Source organism: Prionailurus bengalensis, chromosome E4, assembly GCF_016509475.1.
Source record: "Prionailurus bengalensis isolate Pbe53 chromosome E4, Fcat_Pben_1.1_paternal_pri, whole genome shotgun sequence".
NCBI classification, from domain to species: Eukaryota; Metazoa; Chordata; class Mammalia; order Carnivora; family Felidae; genus Prionailurus; species Prionailurus bengalensis.
This window is the reverse complement of record NC_057360.1, coordinates 16,207,205-16,232,867: the sequence shown is the minus strand read 5'-3', so window position 1 is coordinate 16,232,867 and position 25,663 is coordinate 16,207,205. Positions and strand designations below refer to the sequence as shown.

At 35.8% G+C, this 25,663-nt stretch overlaps 1 protein-coding gene across 8 annotated transcripts in view; it reads right to left on the bottom strand.

Moving 5' to 3' along the window:
- Positions 1 to 25,663, bottom strand: part of RABGAP1L (RAB GTPase activating protein 1 like) — a 758,000-nt gene that overhangs the window by 511,420 nt on the left and 220,917 nt on the right. For all 8 annotated transcript variants that reach the window (XM_043568487.1, XM_043568490.1, XM_043568491.1 and 5 more), the window contains one exon: positions 17,665 to 17,815. In XM_043568487.1, the coding sequence (XP_043424422.1) occupies positions 17,665 to 17,815 (151 nt within the window). The remainder of the gene's footprint in view (positions 1 to 17,664; positions 17,816 to 25,663) is intronic.

The window sequence follows — 25,663 nt, the reverse complement described above, 5'->3', positions numbered from 1 at the left end:
CTAATAGTATGTTCACATCATTATATGCTTTTGCAAAATCTGCAAAACAGACAAACAAAAAACATTCTTTTCCTTAAAGACCTCTCCCATCCCAAAATTACATAGGTTTCAGGCCCAACAAAACCTGAATTCATATCAGAAAATCAAACACAACTAAGTAGCATAAAAGGGAGAGATGAAAGACATATTAGAAATAAAAATTAGGGGTGCCTGGGTGGCTCAGTTGGTTAAATGTACAACTCTTGATTTTGGCTCAGGTCATGACTCATGGTTCTTGAGATCAAGTCCTGCATCAGGCTCTGCAATGACAGCACGGAGTCTACTTGTGATTATCTCACTCTCTCTCCTCTCCCTCTACCTCTCTCTCTTTCCTTCTCTCTCTCTCTCTCTCTCTCTCTCTCTCTCTCTCTCAAAATAAAGACTTAAAAAAAGAAAAAATAAATAAAAATTAAAAGCCAGTTTATAAATCCTCTTGAGCATTTAGAATGATACTAAACATGTCTTGAATGATGAGTGCCATTTAAAAAGCACTCTCACAAAAAAGTAATAATAAAATAGAAAGCACTGTCACAAATTAAATTAGTAACATTCAACCTAATACTCTCCAAATCAACAATCTGGATTAATACATAGTATGCTCAAGATTCACTTAATTATGTTTATGTCAGTGTTCAAATATGTCACGAATAATATCTAAACTAATTTTCTTCCTGGGAGTGATTTCTAAAAAGTAATACAAATAAAGTGGCTATTTCAGTTAAGGTACTTAGTATATGTCATTTCAGTTCTACAGCAAAAGCACTGGCCAGGTTTCCTAGAGGACTACTTGTCACAGTATCTTTCTGGATGCATCTTTACCCATTTCCAAAAAAGAAAAAAACATAGCCCTCCAGTAACCTTACACTGTGTTAAGCTACTATCTCCGTGATAGAATATTTTAAATTAATGTGGTTTGCTTTCACTAAAGAACTCTTCTCTCAATATAACCCGACAGAAGGAATGGTGAATAGGACTTATCTTCCTGGGAAGTAAAACATATTAAGGTTTTAAATGTGGTGGGTCAAGTAGAATGGGAATGAAGATTAATGGAAGTAAAATTTAATTCTTATTCTTCAGGCTCAAATGGAAAACCTAAAAGGCTCCATACATTTTGAGAATTAAGGAAGCTGCCTGAATCAAAAATGAAAGTAGACAGCCAAAACCCAAGAGAGAAAAATCGTTCACAAGAATTGTCTACTTCTTTGATTCTCTGACTTTCCCTCCTTCTTTTCCATCAAGTAAAAGCCAAGTATCAGATGATTCAGATGTTACATAAAACATAAATTAAGAAAAAAGAACTTAAACCTTACAAGGCAACTATGTTTAATCCAATGTCATGATTCTCATTTTATATTTATATAGTATTCCTTTGATAAGAAACTATAACTATTTTTGTTTTTAAACTATATTATCTTATCTGTCTATAACAATGATAGTATTCAATTATGATCTATTATAGTAAAGGTTTACCCATAATTATAGAAAAGTTTAAAAACTATTTTATAGTAAATATTAAATTACATTGTGACTTTTTAGCTATTTCTTTTTTTTTTTAATATGAAATTCATTGTCAAGCTATTTCTTTCTCAACTAAAATAAGCCAGAAATAATTATAGGCATTCACTCAGGCAATAATAATTTAAAAAGTATTTCAGAAGGGCGCCTGGGTGGCCTCAGTCGGTTAAGTGTCTGACTTTGGCTCAGGTCATGATCTCATGGCTCATGAGTTCAAGCCCCACATCAGGCGTTGTGTTGACAGCTTACAGCCTGGAGCCTGCTTGGGATCGTGAGAGTCTCTGTCTCTCTCTCTCTCTCTCTCTCTCTCTCTCTCTCTCTCTGCCAGCCCCCCCCCCCCAACTCACACTCTATCTCCGTCTCTCAAAAAAATAAACATCTGAAAAAAAAAGTATTTCAAAAACATTTTAGAGCTTAAGGCCTAAGACCTAGACCCTTGGTACTTAAATTGTATGCCATAGACCAGTAGAAGTATTGGCATTAACAGATGGGTTATTAGAAATGAGAATTGCAAGCCCAACCCAGACCCACTGAATCAGAATCTGCATTTTAACAAGATTCACAGGTGTTCTGAAGACACATTAAATTCTGAGGTCTGTCCTAGAAAATGTTTCTGACCTCAAAAAGTCAACAGTGAAATTTAAACTGAATGTAAACAAACCAAGAACAAATTATCAAGTATTGACTCTGCTTGGTGATTAAATCAAGACTTGCAGGAAGGTATGGAATTGGCACTTTAGACTGTATTCTAAGTTTATACTCTAATAGAATCAAAGTGACATAATGCTGGCATTTAGGTTTGCCCCAATATTTTTTACTGGACTAAGCCCTCCTTTAAAGACTCTTTGGGGTGCTCCTGAAGCAAGACTGGAATCCTTGGAGAACCCTTAAAACTACCAATATAAACATAGGTTTCTCTTGTGTTTCAAGGATGCTCCACTGCTATATGCATTCTTAGAGAATATCTCTATCTCCAGAATAAAAAAACAAAGTCATTATTTAATTTGTAACCATTCTCTCAAAGTATTAATATGCCACCAGAGGACACCTATATTAAAAAACTGTCAATGACTTAAGACACCACTGAATTTGGTACAAACTAGATAGAATTTAGAGAATCTTTCCTGTCGTATGGTAACAAAATCATTCTACATAGGGTTCCATTAACAGTATCAGTGGAATGAATGCCTGTAAGTATAATAAATGAAAAAAAGCTTGTATTTTTGTAACAGAAAACAGTCTCATTTATAGCTCATCAATCATGTATTACTGTCGAGCAAAAATTAAAGGCCTGATGGAAAATTAAGTTATCTTCATACCTACAAATGATGGAGGCTATTTTTGTTAAGACTGTCTGAATTTATTAACCATAATTATGACATACAGTCCAAAGAGAATAACCTCCTTATCATGTTAATTATTCTTCTCTTTTAAACACCTACTGTGTTGTCTGAGCAATAATTCAAGTAAAATGCCCCAGAAAAAAGCCACTTAGGCTCCCATGTTGGAGTCCAGTTGGCAGCTCCGAGCCTTGCCAATAGCCCCAACTCGCCTTTGTGTCCTCTTTTAGAGGCCTTGTACTCTATGTATAACTTCATTAACAGTGGGCTGAAAACAACCTTGGGTTGAGTGTTTTGTTTGGGGCTTACTTGGCCAGGGCCTTTTGAACAGTAGTGTCCCAATGAAGTACTGGATATTATTTTTGTAAGAATGAGCTTTAAAAAACAAAACAAAACCAACAACAGTCTTTGAGAAATTTCTAACTACTTTGTAACTGCATGACTTGACCTGGTGATAAAGCAGTAATTAAAAGTTTCCCTCAAAAAAAAAAAAAAAAAGTTTACCTCCATGCCCCCAGAAAACACAGTTTCAGTGGAAATAATATCAACTACCTTACTAATCTAAATATCATCTGTTACCTATGAAAAGTAAATGATTCAAGCATCTATTCTGGATCAGTTCCACATCATTTTGGAGTGATGCACAGCTTTTATCCACTGTCACATGTGTACCAAGGAGAGTCGGTACTGACACTGGTGAGCAACCCAGACAAAACACAAGTTCTATGGATGTGCTAACGTACCTCAGCACTGGAAAGGCTACCTCTGGAAAGCCAGCAATTTGCCTCTTAGTTTTCAGTCTCTGGAGGTACTATTTATTCATGAAAACTTTGATAAACCTGCAGTTTTACCACAATATAAAGAAGAAATATTCTCTGTAACTTTATGCTCCAAGGAAGTTTGATGGAAAACACTAAAAAGAGAGTTAAAAATCATAGATAAATTACAGGTAACTCTAGTTTCTATTTCCGGTTCTGACATACCTCTTCCTTTTAACCTTGGGCTGAGTATTTATTTAAACTTTTAGATTTCTGCATTAACTGTAATACTATTATTACTATTCTGCATTAACTGTATTAACTACTATTAATACTATTCTGCATTAACTATAATACTATTAACTGTAATCACTCTAATCCACAGGTAAATCAAAAAGATAAACTAATGTTTCTAAATCAATTCTCAAATTTAATGCATTAAATAAGCACATGACAATACTTCAAATAAGATGAACATCTGAGTAACTGAGTTATGCAAAGCATTAATGCAAATCCACATACCCAAAGTTCAAAGGAAAACTTTAATCAAAAGGAAGCCCAGAAATCTAAAACCCGAATGAAAGTTATGGCTCCTGTTTTAATACTCTTCTTGTTGCCAACACTGTCTTGCTCCCATCAGATATAGCACATAACACAGGTTAGTACCATTTCTGGGTTAACAACTTTTTCTTCTTCTTCTTCTTTGTCTTCCTTTTTTTTTTTTAACAAATGACAATTCAACAGAAATACATCTACCTTTAAAAAGCAATTACTCCCACAATCACAAGACTTATGTTGCCTGAGCGAAGCATGCCAGATAGTGTTGTGTCAGCAATCATTTGTACAAGATTTAGAATCTTGAGCTATACCTTATTTGAAATAACAGCAAAGAATACAGTGATCCCCAAAGGACCACAATTCAAATCATCTGCATAAAAATAAAGAATCAGAATATAAAAATCAGAATCTACTGTGTGCCAGCAGGTAGGGGTGGAAGGGTGCAAAGGATACAAAAAAGAGTAAGTTACAATTCCAATTCTTACTGAGGGTAACTTTCTCATTCTTATCTTCCTAATGCGTCCAACTACTTGCCCATTTTAGAAACTAATAAACCTCTGAATATGTATTAAAACAAATATCAAAAGACAGGAAGTTAACAAGAGCAACATTAAGAACAATGATAAAAGTTCTTACCAGTAGTTCATAATCACTATTTGCTAAATTATGAAAAATCTTATATCCTGAATATAGTATCATCATACAAACACAAAAAAGCCTGGGAAACAAGACACAGAATACATATATAATGCACACTCTTGTGAAATTAAAATAGTCTCTCTTACATAGTAATTCTCTAAAAAGACTTCAGTTAAACCAAATGGTTAAGCTGACACAAATGCCAATATGAGTTAAATAAATCCACTAATAGTTGTCAGATATTTACATTGATTGTGATCTCACATGACATATATATATGTTTCTTTATATTTATATATATCTAGATACATACCCAAATGGTATCTACTAAAATTATTTCTAAGTAGCACGGTTTGTTCCAGAATTTTAAAAATATGGTAAGATTAAGGGGCACCTGGGTGGCTCAGTCAGTTGAGCGTCCGACTTGGGCACAGTTCCTGAGTTCTAGCCCCATGTTGGGTTTTGCATTGATAGCACAAAGCCTGCTTTGGATTCTCTGTCTCCCTCTCTCTCTGCCCCTCCCCCACCTCAAAAATAAAGAAATATTAATTTTTTTTAAATGGTTAAGATTACAAGTTTAAAAAACTTGCAGATCAACCAAAATATTTTAACTCCCAAAATTATTGCTATCATGTAAATTACATCTAAAAAGAAGTCCATTAAGCATCAAAGCTTACCACTACAAGATAAAGTCCACTAGAAATCTTTAAATCGCTCCTTTCAGCTAGGACATAAACAGTTAAAGAAAGTTGCTAGAAGCTGGATAGCAAATAGCTAAGTCTCCAATTTCTTTCTGTAAAATAGCCTGAGCAGGCAGCTGATGAGCAGTTTCCTTTTTAATTATAGTCGTTTCCTGATTAATTAGTCCCAGAGCACTTAATGCAAGACTACACTGTGCCACTGGGACAAACAATGACTCTCCTCATGGTACTATTAAGTATCATTTTTTTTCCCAAGGATCAAACTCAATCTATTTTCTGTTCTAAAAGGGAAGGATCTGTTCATAATAAAAATAAGTTGGGGGGCGCCTGGGTGGCGCAGTCGGTTAAGCGTCTGACTTCAGCCAGGTCACGATCTCGCGGTCCGTGAGTTCGAGCCCCACGTCAGGCTCTGGGCTGATGGCTCAGAGCCTGGAGCCTGTTTCCGATTCTGTGTCTCCCTCTCTCTCTGCCCCTCCCCTGTTCATGCTCTGTCTCTCTCTGTCCCAAAAATAAACGTTGAAAAAAAAATTAAAAAAAAAAAAAGTTGGAAAAAACCGTAGGTCAATACCTACAGATACATCACCAACCCCAGGGGGAAAAAGAGATTAACCCCTTCTACATAATTCCTCTAGGGAATCCCTTCAATCCTTAAATTCTTCTATAGTTTTTTACTCAGAAGAATCTTCATTTTAAATAGTATGCAATAAAGATCAATTTCCCTTTTGACTGCATGATCAGCTCCATAGGACTAAATGAGAAAGAAATTTTGTAAATACACCTAAATCATCACTGCACAGGTGTGACCTTTGAAACTCCTCAAAGATCTGAAGTCCCTATGAAGTAAAGAAAGCTACAGAGACTGTGATTACATAATCTGTATGAAGAGATGGAACCTTACCTAGAGTATCTAAGTATCAAATAGACAGATGGGTAGAAAAATTAAGCTTTCTTTTTTTTAAAGATAAGTTTTTAATTAAAAATTGCCATCATACTTTTCAAACAAGAACTAAAGTTTTAAAGAGTTAAATGGAATTGCTCCTTTTCACATAATTTTTGCAGGTATCGAGGTAAAGGCTGCATAATGCTGTCTTCAGAAAATTAGTCATCTATTAAAAGATTAAGTAGTTTTAATAAACATGTCAAAGATCAGCTCTTAAAGGGTAGAAGTGATTCAATTATTCTGGCAGTAGTTAACAAGTAAAGTCCTCAACTATGCATACCCATAAATTTCCAACCTAGCAATAAAAAAGTTTTCAGCAATTTTTACCTAGTCTATGCATCATTCATTAGGAATAAAAAAGTTTGTATGTATAAAAGGAAAGCCTATTGTATTCTTAATAGAAGCATTACTGATAAAATTGTGAATCCTAGAAAAAGTAAAGATTTAATAGAGAAAAAAAAAACAATCAAATGAGAATCATAATAAATTGTTCTGGTACAACTATTCTTTTTAAATTGCAGCATATTGAGTTAATTACAATATTTATTTTGAAACAGTCTATGGAATGAATATATTAATTAAATCAAAAGCCAGTTTATGGAATAAAGCTTTAAAGTCTGAAAAATTTTTGCACTGTCAATAATATCCCCAACATAGTATTCATCTAGTATCTTCTTGAGGCATCTCAAGAAATTTTACAAAGGAACTGAATTTTTCTAAGGCCTACAATAACCCTAAGTTTACTCAATGGTCCTTTGGCTTTTCCATTTATTTATTTTTTTTCTACTGATGAGAAAAGAAGTAGAAACTAGGATATGAGTTTGCAATAGGAGATGCACTGTATTTAATATTTTGGGGTCTCTGTGCATATTAACAATTATATATCTATTCCATAACCTCAAAAGAAATAATTATGTATCTTATAATGAACAATTTGAATAAATTAAGAAGAAAATTTTTCAATGATTAGTCTTTCATCTGGTCCTTAAGAGCTACTCATTAAATGTGATGAAAAGGGGTGCCTGGGTAGCTCAGTTGGTTAAGTGTCTGACTTCGGCTTAGGTCATTATCTCATGGTTCCTGAGTTCAAGTCCCATATTGGGTTCTCTGCTGTCAGCACAGAGACCACTTTGGATTCTTTGTCCCCAACCCCTCCCTCTCTGCCCCTCCCCTGCTTGTTTGTTCTCTCTCTCTCTCTAAAATAAATAAAACATTTTTTAAAATGTGATGGCAAAAGTGAGACTTCAATTAATCCACTCAGGTCTACAAGCTGAAGTGTTCTATTAAAAAAATAACATTCATAACTTCTAATATATTCTTCGATTATAATGCCATAACCAATTAATCCCTCCTTTTTGTCTAATCATGGGGCACTGACCAAAGGGTTTACTTCATGTAGTCATCCAACAAATATTTATGTTAAAGGCTAGTGCCAGGCCCTGAGGATACAAAGTACATTTTGTTTGGAGAAACAAAATGACAGTTTATCTATGATGACACAGTCTCTTATCAGTCTTAAAAATCAACTAAAAGCCATGCAACTAACATGCAGCCTAATCTGAGAAATTCACAGGGAAAATGAAACCCAACAAATATAAAACAACAAATAATGAAAACCACTTTCACGGCTACATTATGGACAGTTAACAAGAGGCAGGTAATAGAGAATGGAAGATATGATGGAGAGACAAATATAAAGAGACACAAAAAGATAAAGAGAAGATAACTGAGAAAGATTCATGAAGTTATCAAACAAAATGGAACTGTTAACTGTTACCAAACTATGACAAGAAATGTGTAATATGGGGTCTGGGGGTGGATTTTTGGTACTTAGCTCATACCTGTTGTCTCACCCCCTTTTTTTTTTTTAACCTTGGCACTAATTAATGGTAAACAGAACCAAACAAATTTAAATGGAAAAGTAAATCAATGCAAAAGCCCTGGAGGAAAACTCATCATACCACATTACCCAATAAAATATAAATACAAAGTGAGTGCAAATAACGTTAATAAAGTTATTGTGCAAAAAATGTTGTTATGAAGTTGGGATCCAAGAGTCATACTCTAACTTGAAAATTTGCATGATTTAGGAAAAATATCACTTTTTTCCTCTTATCCTTAATTCTAAAGCTATAAATACAGCTTTTATGCCACTAAATGATGCACGCTTAATAATAATTCTAAAGACTTCCCTCAAAACAATGTACTTCTCTATGACATGAAATCACCTGTTCCTTAATTTACCTGAAAACTATTTACTGCGTTTAAAGGATAAACAAGCACACTATCTGTTACTAGAAATAGAACACTGGCACTTAAGTACATGAAAGAATAATTTTAAAATTTTTACAGAAACATGTCAGTGCTCAGATTCACATATAATTATAGTTTTGATACATGCCAATGTCAATATATATATCAAATAAAATGAAAGACCTCAGAGATGAAAGAAAATTTGGTAAAAATTATGCTGTGAAAAACCAGTAATAAGCAAGGTATAATTATATAGTGAGAAACCATCACCCTTACTACACAAGAAAAGAGAAAACACATTTTCTTAAAGAACCTCTTTCAATAATTCTTGATTTCCTCTAATAAAGACTGCTGGTGTCTATGTGTTCAAGACATTTACATTACAACACAGTGAATATTCTTTATTCTGCTTGCCCACCTTATTTTGGTTGGGTTAGTACATTTTAAAGAATTAAGAATTTTCTGGAGAAATGTTTGTAAATTTTAGAGCTATATCAGTAATGTACCATTCAGTATGAGAGTCTGTGGCTTTTACACATACCGATGGTACAGACCCATCTGGAATAACCCCATTCTATCAAAAAGCTCATTTCCTAAAACTAGACAAGGTGATGACAGAGGACAGAGCAGCCGTGTAATTAAGCAGTGCCCTGCCTCTCGATGAAATCTAGAGTTGTTATCTAACAGTACTGAATTTTTAAAAAAATAAACCATGTAAACAAAAAGCAAACAACTACCTGGCTAAATGATGTAAAGCATTTAATTTAGTTGTGAAATCTTCTCAAATAAAAAAATACATAAATGATAGCATAATTTGACTTTTCAATTAAATATTCTCTAAATGTTATTCAATCACAAGAAAAATACCAATTTAAATACTTTCTCTTGAGAATGTCCAGTAATTATAATTATAGAATGTTCCACTGAAATAGAGTAAAACATTTTATTTACCTACATGTTTTATTAAAAGCCATCTGCTACAATAATACACTGGAGAACAGACAGAAGACAGGCTTCACTCTGAGCAGCACCAACAGCCTGACAAGAATAAACAGAGTGAAGCCTTACCTGTCCATACAATAATGCTCAAGAAAGCAGAGAACTTGCAGAATCTTAAAACAGGTCAGTCTCACAGCTGTTTTTATTTATATTCCAAAAGAGAGTTTTGGCAGCAACTACCAAAGTAATATTTGCAACTACTGCCCTTTTCGCTCTCTGATAGAGGCTTAAGCACATGCTCTTCTTTGCAAGTTCATACTGTTTTATATTTAGCCAATAGATAGTATTTTTTTAGTTCATGGATTCTAAAAATTAACATGCAATACCATCCTAGCACAGCACCTGGCACACAGTAAATATTCAAATATTTATTGAATAGACTCTATAATATTACTTATTAAAATTCTACTACTTCAACCCTAGGAAGCCAATTTAATATTCCCTTGTGATATCATTTTCAAATGACATATTTTCTGAAGTTTTTTACTTCACATATGTATTCTAACAAGAACAAACTTGTATTACATTCTTCTCATTTAACAAGAGGACAAGCATTGACCCATGAATAGTGGACGTAGCTGGCCAACTGGGGTAGGAGTGAGGAAAGAAAGGAGCATGCTGATTCCACTTGCAAAGGCTCCCTGTACAATCCAAGTTCAGTCACTAACTGGCGGCTGAATCATTACATAAGCCAGGCCTATACTGCATTCCCTTCTCCTATCCTGCTCAGGCACTGAATTCCCACCTCAGACATCATCTTCCTTGTGAAGTCTTCCCAGCTCACCCAAACAGAACTGCAACTACCTCGTCTGTATTCCACACACTTGATTAAGATACCTATTATAATCTGTATCATAATGTAAATGCAGTCTATCCATGCACAGACTTGGCTTTCCCTAGGCTGCACTCATCAAGGGTATGAACTCTTTTCACCTACGTAGCCCTAGAAACCATAGGAAGCCTGGCCTGTGAAAGATGCTCGATAAAGACTTGCCGAATGAATGGATTAATAAGTTGATGAAAGTAATACCTGACTTGCAGTAAATGAATTAATAAGTGAATGAGACTACTATCTGCCTTGTAGCCTTAACAGTCATCAGGAGTGGTTTTTAGAGAACATCATCTGACTTTATGATATACTTTATGCATAATCACTAAAATAATAAATCATATAACCACTACAAGGTCAAGTTTTAGGATTCAAATATTCCATGATATTCACCAACCAGGGGGCTAAAAAAAAAAAAAACAGAAAAAAAATGTCTGACACTTTACATTTCTAAAAGGTTCCTTCTCAATTCCATCAGCTGTTATTCACATTGTGCACTCTTGTGAAAATTATGTGACTGGAAGCAGTCTAACATACATATTAAAGTAGAAGTATTGACTGACACCAATATCCATTATAACTGTTATCATGTTCATGATGTATTATCATATTGGTAAAAATAGTAGAAGCTAATCTCAAATACTTACTATGTGCCCAGCACTTTATCATCTTATTTAATTCGAGTCAGTACTACTATCTCTGCCTTATAAATGATTAAACTGAGGCTTAGAAAGTTGGGATAACTTTTCAAGATCATAAATTAATACATGGGAGGGGTGAAACTCAAATTTAGCTGAATCTAGCACTAGAACTTAAATCCTGTAAAAAGAAAGTGTGTGTGTGTGTGTGTGTGTGTGTGTGTGTGTGTGCGCACGCGCGCGCGCATGTACACATACAGAGAGATACTTGTTAAAGAAAATATTCCTTTGGAAAAAACAAGAACTCAAATGGTAGGAAAATGGCTTATGATGATGTTATTTCTGAAAGCTTATCAAATTACAAACTTGTTTTGATTTTAACAAAGTGTAAAGTATGAGTGTTACAAATCAGATCACTTCTACAAAAGAGCACAGAACTGTAATCCAACATTTGCTATGTTATACAAATGATAATCAGCACACTTGATGGATAAACTATACCACACGTGTCATGTAATTACTGGAATCACAAATACAGTTCTGTAAAACAACATAAAATTCAAGTTGCCCTAAAACACACATAACCTCCTCATGTCAAAAGGTTGCTAATATGTGAAAATGTAATCACTACTCAGTGGCTCCTCAAACTAGGTATTAAGATTTAATCCTCAGTTCACAAGTTCTAAATTCTGTTTGATCCTATAGGGTCACAATCCTTCTCACCTCAAAATTATGAACAATGCTAATTTCATAGGAATCACATGAAATATCAACTATAAGCAATAAAGAACTTAAGACTTCAGAAATATGTGGTACGAGCCTGTCACTGATCTGTCAACAGTGGCGATGCCCTCAGGCCCTGGCAGAAATCATGCAGCAGCAATGGCTGAAGCCTCAGTTCACTTTAGGACAGACTGTGCAAAGACCCATCCTAAAAGGGTTGGTTGAAGTTAGGTGTTTCAGAACTTTTCTATTACTGGAGCACCTGGCTGGCTCATTGGTGTAGCATGGAACTCTTGATCTCAGGGTTGTGAGTTCGAGCCCCATGTCGGATGTGGAGACTACTTAAAATAAAATTTTTTTACTGGTTCTATCATTCCTTCCCTACATAATATTAGGTCCTTGGTAGGGTTTTTATAAAACAGCTATCTGTTCAAGCTGAACCATTTCATTAACTAACCTTGAAGTATTGCCATTTCCTTGATAAGACAGGAAGAATTAACTGGACCAAAAGAAGACACTACCAACTGCTGAACCACGACCAACAAATAGCAAATACTGGAGACACTTCTTACTGAAAATCCTCTGGGTATTCATTTTCTTTCTACTGAGTGGCTGGTAAGCTTACATGTATTCATCACCAAAGTACATACATATACTCTTGGATATAAGCACTTGATGCCTAATGTCTACCTGTAAACATACAAAAAGGACAAAATTGTTTTTTAAGATACTGACATTCATCTTTTATTATCTTTGGCTAGAAGCAAGGAAGACAAGGGAACTGAAAATACCACTGTATTTCCTCCCACAGAAATGTTATAACTTGAGAGCTTGAATAAAGGAACATTATTGGAGCCACACATTTCTATACTGTTTATATGAAAATGTTGTTTTTGATAAATTGCACTGTCAATAATAGAATTAACATTAAAAATTTTATGTAGTTGAATAGACACTTCTCCAAGGAAGACATCCAGATGGCCAACTGACACATGAGAAAATGCTCCACATCACTCATCATCAGGGAAATACAAATCAAAACCACAGTGAGATACCACCTGACACCTGTCAGAATGGCCAACATTAACAACTCAGGCAACGATAGATGTTGGCGAGGATGCAGAGAAAGAGGATCTCTTTAGCACTGCTGGTGGGAATGCAAACTGCTGCAGCCACTCTGGAAAACAGTAGGGAGGTTCCTCAAAAAACTGAAACTAGAACTACGCTACGACCCAGCAATGGCACTACTAGGCGGAATACAGGTGTGCTGTTTCGAAGGAAAACATGCACCCCCATGTTTACAGCAGCACTATCAACAATAGCCAAAGTATGGAAAGAGCCCAAATGTCCGTTGATGGATGAATGGATAAAGAAGATGTGGTGTATACATATATTATATATACAATGGAGTATTACCCGGAAATCAAAAAGAATGAAATCTTGCCATTTGCAACTACGTGGATGGAACTAGAGGGTATTATGCTAAGTGAAATTAGTCAGAAAAGGACAAAAATCATATGACTTCACTCATATGGGGACTTTAAGAGACAAAACAGATGAACATGAGGGAAGAGAAACAAAAATAATATAAAAACAGGGAGAGGGACAAAACGGAAGAGACTCATTAATATGGAGAACAAACTGAGGGTTGCTGGAGGGGTTGTGGGAGGGGGGATGGGCTAAATGGGTAAGGGGCATTAAGGAATCTACTCCTGAAATCATTGTTGCACTATATGCTAACTAATTTGGATGTAAATTTTAAAAATTAAAAATAAAATAAAATAAAATTTTATGTAGTCATAAATGTATAAACTGAATGTGGAAATATGTATTATATTATCTTAAATTATACAGTTAGTCAATCTCTAGTGGTATTTTTAAACATTTGCCATCCTAAAATAAATTACTAAGCTTAATTTTTATAATAAATTATTCCACAGCATACCTCAACTATTGCCTCTATTAACAGCTATCTACAGCAGAGAAAGGTTAAGTGTCTATCCAATATCTATTTTCTTTTCTTCCTTATTAAGCCCATATTTTGGGAGGTGGAGGAGAGAAAAGCATTGCGACCACCTTAAAAAAAAAAAAAAATTCCCAGCTTTCTAGGGAGATTGTAGCCATGTAACAGTACTTTGGCCAAAAAGATTAAGTGAAAACTGCTATTTAGGTTTAAGGGAAAGCTCTTTAAAAGGGCAATAGACTTGATCAGATTAGCCAACGAGAGGTCCAGCCTCAGTACAGGCTCATGGAAGATAACCTCTAAACCCCTAGAATTTCCCAAATGATAGGAGTGTCTTTTTTTAATTCACGGTGGGCCCCTCCAACAATCTGATAGTTTATGCTAAGGAGGCAACTTATGGTAGGCCCCTAGATGGTTCAGGTTAAAAAGAGGACTCAGCACTGGGGGCTAACCAAGCCAAAAAAACCAAACACGTGTTTAGAGGCGTTGAGTCAGGTGATATCAGCCCAACTTCAGGGAAGGGGAGAAGACAGAGCTAAAGATCGAGTTCAGCTAGGTGGGTGATGATTAAATCAATCATGCCAATGTAACAAAACCCCATAAAAACTCTGGAGTCCAAAGCTTGCTAAGCTTCCTGGGTTAGTGATCTTCCAAGTACGTACTAGCACGCAGTGATGTGGGAAGGATAATGTGTCCCTGACGACAATGCAAGCTTCATATTTGGAACCCTCTCAGTACCAGATTCTGCCCTATGTATCTCGTCCCTCAGCTGGTTCTGGTTTGCATCATTTTGCTTTAAAAAAAAAAAAAAAATCCTGCAATTGTAAGTATAACATTTTGCCATACCCTTAGGGGCATGACAACAAGGTGACAAGCATATGCCAAGTATATCCGAGTTTAGTCAGGGAAAGAGAGATTTAATGTAAGAACTTAGGTACTTAAGTACTGGAAAAGCTGGAAGACCAGAACACTGGGGACACTACTGCTAACTTTTAGGTTGGCCAGCACCACTACGGTCCAGAGAATCAGGGGGCTGCTGTTGCTTCTCAAGTTAAGAAACTGCAGGAAACAGGAACTATAGAACGAAGGCAGGTGATTCAGAATGGAACACCTAGAGGCAGGTGCCAAGTCCCACAACCGGCAAAGCCTGGGTATCTGTCTGCTACTGCCAGAAGCAGAAAGTAAATCACTGCCAGGTTCCAGAGTAAAAAAGAGTCTGAAAATACTTTATTCAATGAAAATATTTTTTTTTTGTCATTCTGCCTCTTGATCTTAAACTTCTTCCTGCAAATTGCATATTCAAAATTACCATGGTGCTTCATATATGGTAAAGCTTTTTATCATATATATGACAGACACTGCATTGTTGGGAGTTCATAAATAATATCACGGGAGACTTATTATTTATTTCGCTCCCAAAGTCTGAAATCCTAAAAGACATGAATTTTAAAAGCTTCTTGGTAGAGAAAGGGATATGGCAGTAGCAGCTACTCTATTAGCAGCTATTAAAAGTATATAGTTTGTTTTTTAGATAAAAAAGTGATCTGACACCCAGAGATATGGTCTCTGGGTATTTTTCCTCAGACACCTCCATTAATAAAAACTTTTCTGGGCATAAACTTCCAATACATGTATACTTATTTTGCTCATTTTTATTATGCACACAGTAGCACTTGTGCTAATATAGATCTACATAGAAATGTAGATAGGATATAAAATAAGGTAAAGAAAATGAAAAAGTTATGCTTCACAAAAATATTATTCAATATTAAACATGGGTCATTTTTTAAATGTTTTATTTTGTGTAATTTTTCTACTGAGATATACTTCACATAACATAAAATTCACCTTTTTAAAGTATACAATTCACAATGTTGTACAATCATCACCACTATCAAATTCCAGAACATTTCTATCACCCCCAAAAGCAACCTCATACCTGTTAGCACTCCCAATTTTTCTAACCCCCATCCCATAGCAATCATTAGTCTACTTCCTGCCTCTCTGCATTCGCCTATTCTGCACATTTCATGTAACAGAATCATATAATAGGAATTATTTGTTAACATACTTGTTTAGCAGTTTATGAAACAATAATTTGAAAACCTGCTTCAAAATCAGTTTTCTTGAGTCACAGTTTTAATCGTTATCGTATCTGAGAAAGACTTCTAGAGATCCAGAGACCCAAACAGAGGGCACCATTTTTTTTCAGTCCCACCCAACAATCATATTGTTGAAATTTGGTTAGGAAATCACTCATTTTCTCAAATGAATTTTCTTATCAGTAAATCAGAAGGTGTTATATTTTTGTATTAACAGTCAGTCCCAAATTTTCTGCAACTGTTTGTACAAGTCTTAAACACATTTGGAATTTCTGAATCCAGGAAGAAGATGTTAAGAGTTTTATAATAACGCACACAGCTTTCAGTGCGACAAAATCACACAGTGATGTTTAAATCGCCAAATGTTTCAAAAGTCCTTCTCTATAACATGAACTTATTTACAGAGGTAGTTGCTTTGTCATCCATTATCATATTAATTCTTACTTGAAGGGACACACTAGTGGGGTTTTTGTTTTGTTTTGTTTTGTTTTGTTTTGTTTTGTTTTGTTTAGTATCTTGATATGTAACATTCTGTGATAGCAATCTCTTTAAACCACACATATACCCTGTGGGGGCTAAGTTAAAACTAGACAATCTTTAACTCCACATATTTGAGCACACGCAAATTGCAAGAGAACTCTAATATCATGAAAGTGCATGTATGAGTGTGAGCACCACTGTTATTCTTTCCCAAGGTGCACAAGCCCCTTCTTCCATCAGGTCACTCCTGACTCACATGGGACAAATGGCCACTGGACTTAGTCAAGTCTCAGTACTATGGCACAGAAAATATTAGTATAGCTGAATATCCTTTGTGTTGCAACTTAAAAAAATACAAACGGGACTTTAGACATCCCCCCCAACACACACACATCAATGGATCATCTCGCACATTCCACTGCAGAACACACTAATTATAAACAATGATAAAGGTTTTTTTTTTATAATCTGAATTTAGCAGTGACTGAATATACTGGCACTCAGAAAATATCTGTGAAAGGGAGGGAGGCCCAAACGGAAGTAAGGGAAGAAGGAATTAGAGGGACTAAAGAATCTGAAAAGTTGATAAATCCTGAGGAACGAAGACTTGGTTAGCAAAAAAATCTCATTTATGAATAGAGATTTTTAAATCTATGATTTAGAGTAGAGTAAGAAATTAGGAGGTGAGACCTATGAGGAGATTCTAGGACTGAAGCTTATCTTTGTACATGCTCTACCATCAGTTTTTTGGACATAAGCACAGGAATTTACATTGGAACCAGGGACTCCTGACAGAACAGGGATCTGGGCAACTATCTACATCATTTAAGTATAAGATTACATAAGCACAGGAGGCCTTTTAATTTCATTTTAAGTTAATTTGATTTCAAAATTATACTTGAGTACAAGCATACTGTGTACAAATATAACTACATAAATCTCATATAATAAGAAAGGTTAATTGAAAACACTTGAAATATAAATATATTCCATTTCAACAAAAAAGTGAAAGCCACTATCCACTATCCACTATCCAACAAATGCTCAGAACAAAAGGCAGAACTATTTGCTGCACAACACTGATAGTTTTTAAAGAAGTTCAAAACATTTATGACTTATTGCACCTATGAAAACAATATTTATTTAATATGCTGTCCAGTGAGAAGAATATGAAAAAAGCTTCCTACCTTTGTGATAAGAAGTCGGTATCTATCCAGCATTGTCTGGTTGTCATGGCAGCCTGATAGTAACTGCCATACCTCTGCCCTCAATGCTTCAGGGACACCGCTCTTCACCAGAGTGGACAGCCCCTTTGGTCGGGCACCAAGGTTATTGTGCCTAAGAAAAGAGAACAAACCATTCATACTGTGTTTACTGCTGAACTGCTATTGTTACAGAAAGTATACTAATGAATTTATATAAAAATGGAAGCCTGGGTCAAGAGAAAAATTGGGGAGGGCATTAAATCATAACAGTAATGTCAGCTCAGTGATGTCTTAGACATTTTTTCCCGATCCGCCTTCTTTATTGGTGAACCATGTTATTCTACCATCAAGAAAAGTTTTTACTTCCTTTCATTTACTTTTTAAAATCATCCTATGAACTTATTCAAAATAATGAATGTGTTACTTATATATTTCTGGGACACATTTCAAGGCGTAAAAAGAACCATGTGAATCTCCTGACATGAATGTAGGGCAAGTTGGCTAACAGCGTGGGTAGGACAGAGGATGGGGAAATGGGATGCCAAAAGTGGATCGCAGGCCTATCATGTCTTGTGGATACCCCTACATCCTGACCCAAAGTACTCCCTACATGAAAAACCTGGTCCTTTCCTACAAAACCCACACAACCTACACAGCTCCACCTTGCTGGGGGGAGCAGCATAGACTCATCAGTCACACCCATTTCCAAGGGTGTTTAGAAATGAAACAAAGGCAAATATTTTTCATCACGAAGTCAATGATGACAAAGTGTGTTACTATAATGATCCGCCCAAATGAACAAGAAACTGAATTGCACTTCCCAGTCTTATGAATATAAATTCCATTCCTTAACTTTCTCCTGGTGCCTAGCTTGAACCTGGAGCTATGTTTTATGCCTCTTTGCTCAGATTTTATCTTTACTTGTATTTGTTGCTCAGTTTTGATCTCTTAGAGTGGACCCTGGTGTAACCATCTGGATTCCAAACCCTGATGACATACACTGGTTTGGTCTAACATTCAGGCTCTAGTTTCAAGGTTTAAGCCTTAAAAGTCATAGTATCAATATCTCCATTTTCTAAAATTGGCCCATCATCTACGTCACCAGCTTCTCTAGCTTATACACACTCTTCCACCTCCAGCCCAGACCTCAGTTTTGGAGGCCCTTCCTCTGAAATATGTCCCATTTTTTCCCCATATGGTCATAATCTGGCCATTTTAGAAAAAACTGTAGTAGCTGCCATGACTCAAAAGCTCAAGTAAACTCATCCCATTAATATTTTTAATAAACCATCAAATTTACATCTATTCTGCTTTGTTTCAGCTTCTTCAAAGCAAACTTTTATATTGTTCAGTTAGAGAACCTAAGCTTCCAATTCTGACTGGCTTGAAGCAAAACAAAATTAAAGGAGGTAGAGCTTATATGATTTAACATGCTATTTACTGCACATTAGAGATCAGAGTGAAAACATCAAGTTTCAAAACATTATATGTGGTATAATTTTAAATACACATTCTCTCTCTCCATCTCTCAAAATTTTATACAGTATTATTTTAAATACATATTTATTCTCTCTCTCGCTCCCTGCCTCCCTTGCTCCCTCTCTTTCTCTAACACATACTCCTTAGAAATCTGATTTCAACCTTCATAGGAAAAGAATATAGAAGAATATACTTCAAAATATGTGTGCAACATAATTAAGAGAAAAATTACTTCTGTTTATTTTCCTACGCTATTTGAAATATTCACACTGATCATGAATTCTTTTATAATCATACACCAAAAAAAGTCATTTCAATTCTTTAAATTTCTCTCATGGACTTAAATTAAAATATAAGTTTGGTTAACTTTGAAAAGCAACAAAGCTAAATATGCTCCACACAATGTCTTGAGCATATTATTCTTGAGAAGACTTACACCTGAGTAAACTGACACCTGTAACTTCCTTCCAGCTGCCTCTTCTTCACTATCCAACCAAGTTTAAGATCAGCAAAAGAATATTATGCCACAAAAGAGCCAGGATAGGGGCACCTGGGTGGCTCAGTCGGCTACGCATCAGACTTCAGCTCAAGTCATGATCTTACAGTTTGTGAGTTCGAGCCCCACGTCGGACTCTGTGCTGACAGCTTGGAGCCTAGAGCCTGCTTCGGATTCTGTGTCTCCCTCTCTCTCTGCTCCTCCCTGCTCACGCTCTGTGTCTGTCTCTCAATAATAAATAAATGTTAAAAAAGAAATTAAAAAAAAAAGAGCCAGGATAAGTCATAAAATGATCTTCCTCACAATTTATTTGGTTCTAAGTATATATATATTTTTTAATTTTAGAGAGAGGGAGAGAGCGAGAGAGAGCAAGTGAGCATGCACGGAGGAGCAGAGGAGAGGGGCAGGAGAGAGAGAATCTTAAGCAGGTTCCACTCTCAGCATGGAGCGCTACCCTGGGATCATGACCTGAGCCAAAATCAAGAGGCAGATGCTCAACCAACTGAGCCACTTAGGCACCCCTGATTATATTTTTGAACTGGAAAAACATTGGTAGTTTGAGAGTAGCAAGTTTCTGTACTCTTTGGGTAAAAAAACTGAGTTAACTAAAAACAACAGTGTACAATGGTCTAAGCTCACTTCCTCTGAAATTAAACGCAAATATCTGAATTTTAAGTCCCATAATATATAAGGAGAATTCAAAGTAATTAAATATATCATATGTTACATGTTCTATAGAGATCAATAAGTCATTACTGTGTACCTACAGCTATTAAAACTCCAATACAGGGCACCTAGGTAGCTCAGTCAGTTAAGCATCTGACTCTTGATTTTAGCTCAGGTCATGATCTCATGGTCACGAGATAGAGCCCCACATCAGACCCTATGCTGCGTGTGGAGCCTGATGGGATTCTCTCTCTCTCTCTGCTCCCCGTCTGTTCATGTGCTCTGTGTCTATAAATTAATTAATAATTTAATAAGAAAAAATAAATAAACTCTATACCTCCCATGTAAAAGAAACCTTTCTTCAATGCCACATAACCCTCTGGCTACCATATAGTCTCCTACTTTGCAACAACAAATTTCTCAAAAGAGTTGTTGTATACTCATTACCTCTGTTTCCTCCTCTCCCACTCATTCCTCAACTGAGCTCAACATGGCTTCTGTATCTTTCCTCAGTTTTCACGGAAGTAATACCCGACCTCTCTCCATGCCACTAAGTTCCATGGACATTCTTCAATCCTTTCACTGTGGACCACTTTGCTTCCTTTGGCTTCAATGACAAAAAGCCCTCTCTCTTACCCCCCAAAGACCCCACTGCTGTTCCCTCTCCTCTATCAACTTCCCAACTGTTCCAAGGGCTCTCCACACTTTTCTCAGTGGTATACTTTTCATCACTCTCTCATCTCTGAGTGTTTGCACCCATGCCCATGTGTTCTGAGCTCCAGAGGCTCAAAGGTTCCTCAAAATCACCATGTCCAAATCTGAGCCCATATTTTCTTCCTAAAACTTGTTTTCCAGGGTATCCCATCTCAGTGACTATCACCACAACCTATCCAAATAAGAAAGTAGGAATTACTGTTTACATTGCACCCGCCATATAATCCATTAGTAATCCATCAGTAAGTCCAAATTCCATGCACTTCTCCCTGTGTCCACTGTCACCAATTCTATTCATTCTAGAATTGCAACAGCCTCCTAATATTCGCTTGTCCTACTATGATATGTTTTCAGTACTGCTGACAAACAGGTTGATTAAATACTATGTTGGTTCAGATTATTTTGTGTAATGATTTATGTAAGATTTCATATCTTTTCCTAAACATGCATATATACACATGCATACACATACCCTTAATGAACTCTTAACCATAATATGATTCAACCCAATCAACATTCAACTTCTAGCTGACCCTCAGCCTTCTGTCTGACCAGACATTATGGGAAAATAATCTTTTCTCCGCTCTTAAAAACGTAGGCTAGGCTCCCTTTATCTTTATAGACTGACATTTGAAATGAACTAGGTCCCTCCTAACACTGCATGATTAATAGCTTTAATTTACTGATTATCCTGGTAATGATACAGCAATTAGATTGCATACAGCACCCTAGTACTTAAGGGGCACTAAGGGACATTAAGCCAAATGCTACTAGTACACATCTATGACCAGGGAGAACCCATATGAAATAGCAATTTATAGAAATAATCATTGCTTTTGGTATTTCTGATAAAACTACCTGATTACTAACTACATGTGGACATTAATAAAACATTAACCACAGCTATCAATAGACTTAGAAATAGGCAACTAGTTATTGCTTGTGCTGAACCATGGCACTACATATAAGAGGTATCTAATTATTCAAAAAGTCACAGATAAAGCAGATATATACTAAACATACAGTAATCAGGTAGTTTTTAATACATAAAAATAAACTCCACAAGAGATTCCGCAAGAATCTCTGTCTTCTCTATTTTTGTACCCCAATACCTGGAATAGTGCCTGGCACATAAGAAGGCATTCAATACATTTTAGACAAATGAGAGAATTATAGAATTAAATTAATATGATCAACTACTCATGCTAAGAAAAAAATGCTTTTTTAAAAGCAAACGTTCTCACCAATTTTAATAAGATCACAGAGCTGCCATGTGTTCACCTAGTTACCTTTGAAAGAGGCATTTTTCTTGAAACTATCTGGGCATATAAGAACTTCTTCTATTTTTAAAACTGTCCGGAGAGAATTTTAAAGGCAAGGTTTCATTTCTAACAAAAACCACAAAGAAATCAAGAGATGAAAAGACAAGCCATTGAATGACATTGAGTGGTCACTGTCGGAATTAGGGCAATTTTGACAGAAGGGCGGTGGAAGTAGGTGGCTAGAAGATATGAGAACGTGAGGGCGGCAGCCTCACCCGTTTTAAAAGTTCTCTCAGGAAAAGTACTAGCTAGAACTGAAACTGCAAGATAGGGATTTCTCCTTTCCCCAACAGTGAGAAGATTTAAATCTGTAAACCTAGGTTTTGCTTAAACAAGCTACATTTTAAAAAGCTTCAAGAAAAAAAAAGACAGATTAAAGCTTATTCTGAAGATCAAGAGCACATATTTTGCTTTGGTTTTTGGTTTTGTTTTGTTTGTTTTTGCCAGGACTTTTCTTCAGTTGAAAAAAAGGAACGTTATGTTAATGTGAAAAGGAAGAAAGCTATGATTGTTCACGCTTAGTGATTCTAATAGTTCAGGTTTCCTCTGAATTTATACTCTGTTTTCCGAGCAGTTTGTCAATGCTTTGTTAGGCTGAGACCACTAATTAAGACAACACTTACCCACTTTGAGAAGTATGGCCATGAAGAACACAAAGTGCCTACTAAATACTGTATCAATTTTCTGATATTCTAATAAAAGAAAATGAATAGCTTGAAGATGGTTTTATTTAATAAACCAATACCTGATTTTTACCTCACTCACCCAGTTTTTTTGGTGAAGAAATCTTCCTGCCACAAAATTTGACCTCCATACCTAAGTGTTCAGGGTCAGCACTATGTTTTTCTAGTCTTTACAAAACTCAGCAGCTTCCACACAATTTCAGAACTAGAAGCAGTTATCCAGAAATAATTCTGCCCAATTCCTTAAATTCCCAAAATAATTTAACACTCAAGTCATCAGCATTACTATTCTGAATATATTCAACACGTAACACAAATCTTGCTACCACTTTCCAGTTTGGATTTTCCAATGCTCCCATCACAAATGTCTCCTCTCTTCCTCTCCCTCTTCCCCAACGCCCTCTCGCTCAATTCCAGCTCACTATTTTTGTGCAGTTATTTCTTCAAGACATCTTAAGTACAATCTCATGTAACAGACCTCCACAACTGAACTTCTTACACGTGTTTTTAGCTTTCTTTTCCATACTATCTTTCTTTCTGATAATTCTGAATTACTATGAAATATTTTCCCTTTACATCTCTCTAGTGGTACATTAAATTTAACTGAATTTTGATTTTATCCATAAAAGCTTCACTGCATTTCAATACAGTGATCTAGCTGTTGTATCATAAGTTCAAAATATAGTTTTCAACTATATACTACTTATAAGGTTATTACGAATACAGGCTGTCTCCTCACTTAAAAAAAACATCCCCAAAGCAAAGCTGTCGTGTTTTACACAACAGGTGCTTTACCTAAATAAATCACAAAAATAACTTCATGTAAGCACCTAACTAGTACTCCGAAGACTTACTGAAAGTCTTCTTAAAGAACACTAATGTTTAAAAAAGATATTTAAGGGTGCATGAGTGGCTCACCGGTTGGGCCTCCAACTTTGGCTCAGGTCATGGTCTCATGGTTTGTGAGTTCGAGCCCTGCAACAGGCTGTGTGCTGACAGCTTAGAGCCTGGAGCCTACTTTGGATTCTGTGTCTCCCTCTCTCTCTGCCCCTCCCCTACTCACACTCTGTCTTTCTCTCTCTTAAAAATGAATAAACAATAAAAAAATTTTAAATAAAATAAAAAAGATATTCCAAGAGCAATTAAAGATTTTTATCAATCCTCGGGGCGCCTGGGTGGCGCAGTCAGTTAAGCGCCCGACCTCAGCCAGGTCACGATCTCGCGGTCCGGGAGTTCGAGCCCCGCGTTGGGCTCTGGGCTGATGGCTCAGAGCCTGGAGCCTGTTTCCGATTCTGTGTCTCCCTCTCTCTCTGCCCCTCCCCCGTTCATGCTCTGTCTCTCTCTGTCCCAAAAATAAATAAACGTTGAAAAAAAAAATTAAAAAAAAAAATATTTTTATCAATCCTTATGTAATAAATATAAACTTCTCTCATTTAGGCAAATTTTACATGATTCATATGAACTGTCATGACAACTCAATTAGAAGCTAAAAGAATTAAAATACTTGAACTGTAGAAGACGCAGCTCATTTTGCAAAGGTCCAAAAATTAGTTATCATATGGCTAACAGACTCATGAAAAGATGCCCAACATCACTCATCATCGGGGAAATACAAATCAAAACTACAATGAGATACCTCCTCACACCTGTCAGAATGGCTAAAATTAACTCAGGAAACAACAGTTATTGGCAAGGATGCAGAGAAAAGAGAGCCCTTTTGCACTGCTGGTGGGAATGCAAACTGGTGCAGGCACTCTGGAAAACAGTATGAAGGTTCCTCAAAAAATTAAAAATTTATAGCAGCACTATCAACAATAGCCAAAGTATGGAAAAAGCTCAAATGAATGAATAAAGAAGATGTGGTATATACACACAATGGAGTATTACTCAGCAATCAAAAAGAATGAAATCTTGCTATCTACAATAATGTGGATGGAACTAGAGGGTATTATGCTAAGTAAAACAAGTCAGAGAAAGACAAATATCACATGACTTCACTCATATGAGGAATTTAAGATACAAAACAGAGAAAGATGAGGGAAGGGAAGGAAAAATAAGATAAAAACAGAGAGGGAGGCAAACCATAAGAGACTCTTAAATACAGAGAATAAACTGAGGGTTGCTGGAGGAGTGCTGGGTGGGGGGATGGGCTAAATGGGTAAGGAGCATTAAGGAGGACACTTTTTGGGATGAGCACTGGCTATCATAGGCAACTGATGATGCACTAAATTCTACTCCTGGAACAATTACCAAAAAAAAAAAAAAAAAAAAAAAAAAAAAAAAAGAAAGATTTTCTCTAAAAAAAATAGTTTCCTCAGATTCTTTCAATTTCCTGAGGTCCAGTACAAAAATATAACTTAGACAAATTATATTTTATTTCTAAAAAAAAAATTACACTGGATTATAGCTGAGAAACTCTTGTCAATTCTACCTCAGAAGTCTTTATCCATTTGGAACCTCCTCTCCCTATAAGGCCCATGAGTTTGGTAAGATCTCATCAACCCATGAAATTACCTCCCAACCCGTTCCTCTGCTAATAGTTTCTTCCTAAATAATAAAAAACACCATAGCAATTTTAACCTTAAAATACTTGTTGAGAATTACCTTTACTATGTCAATAA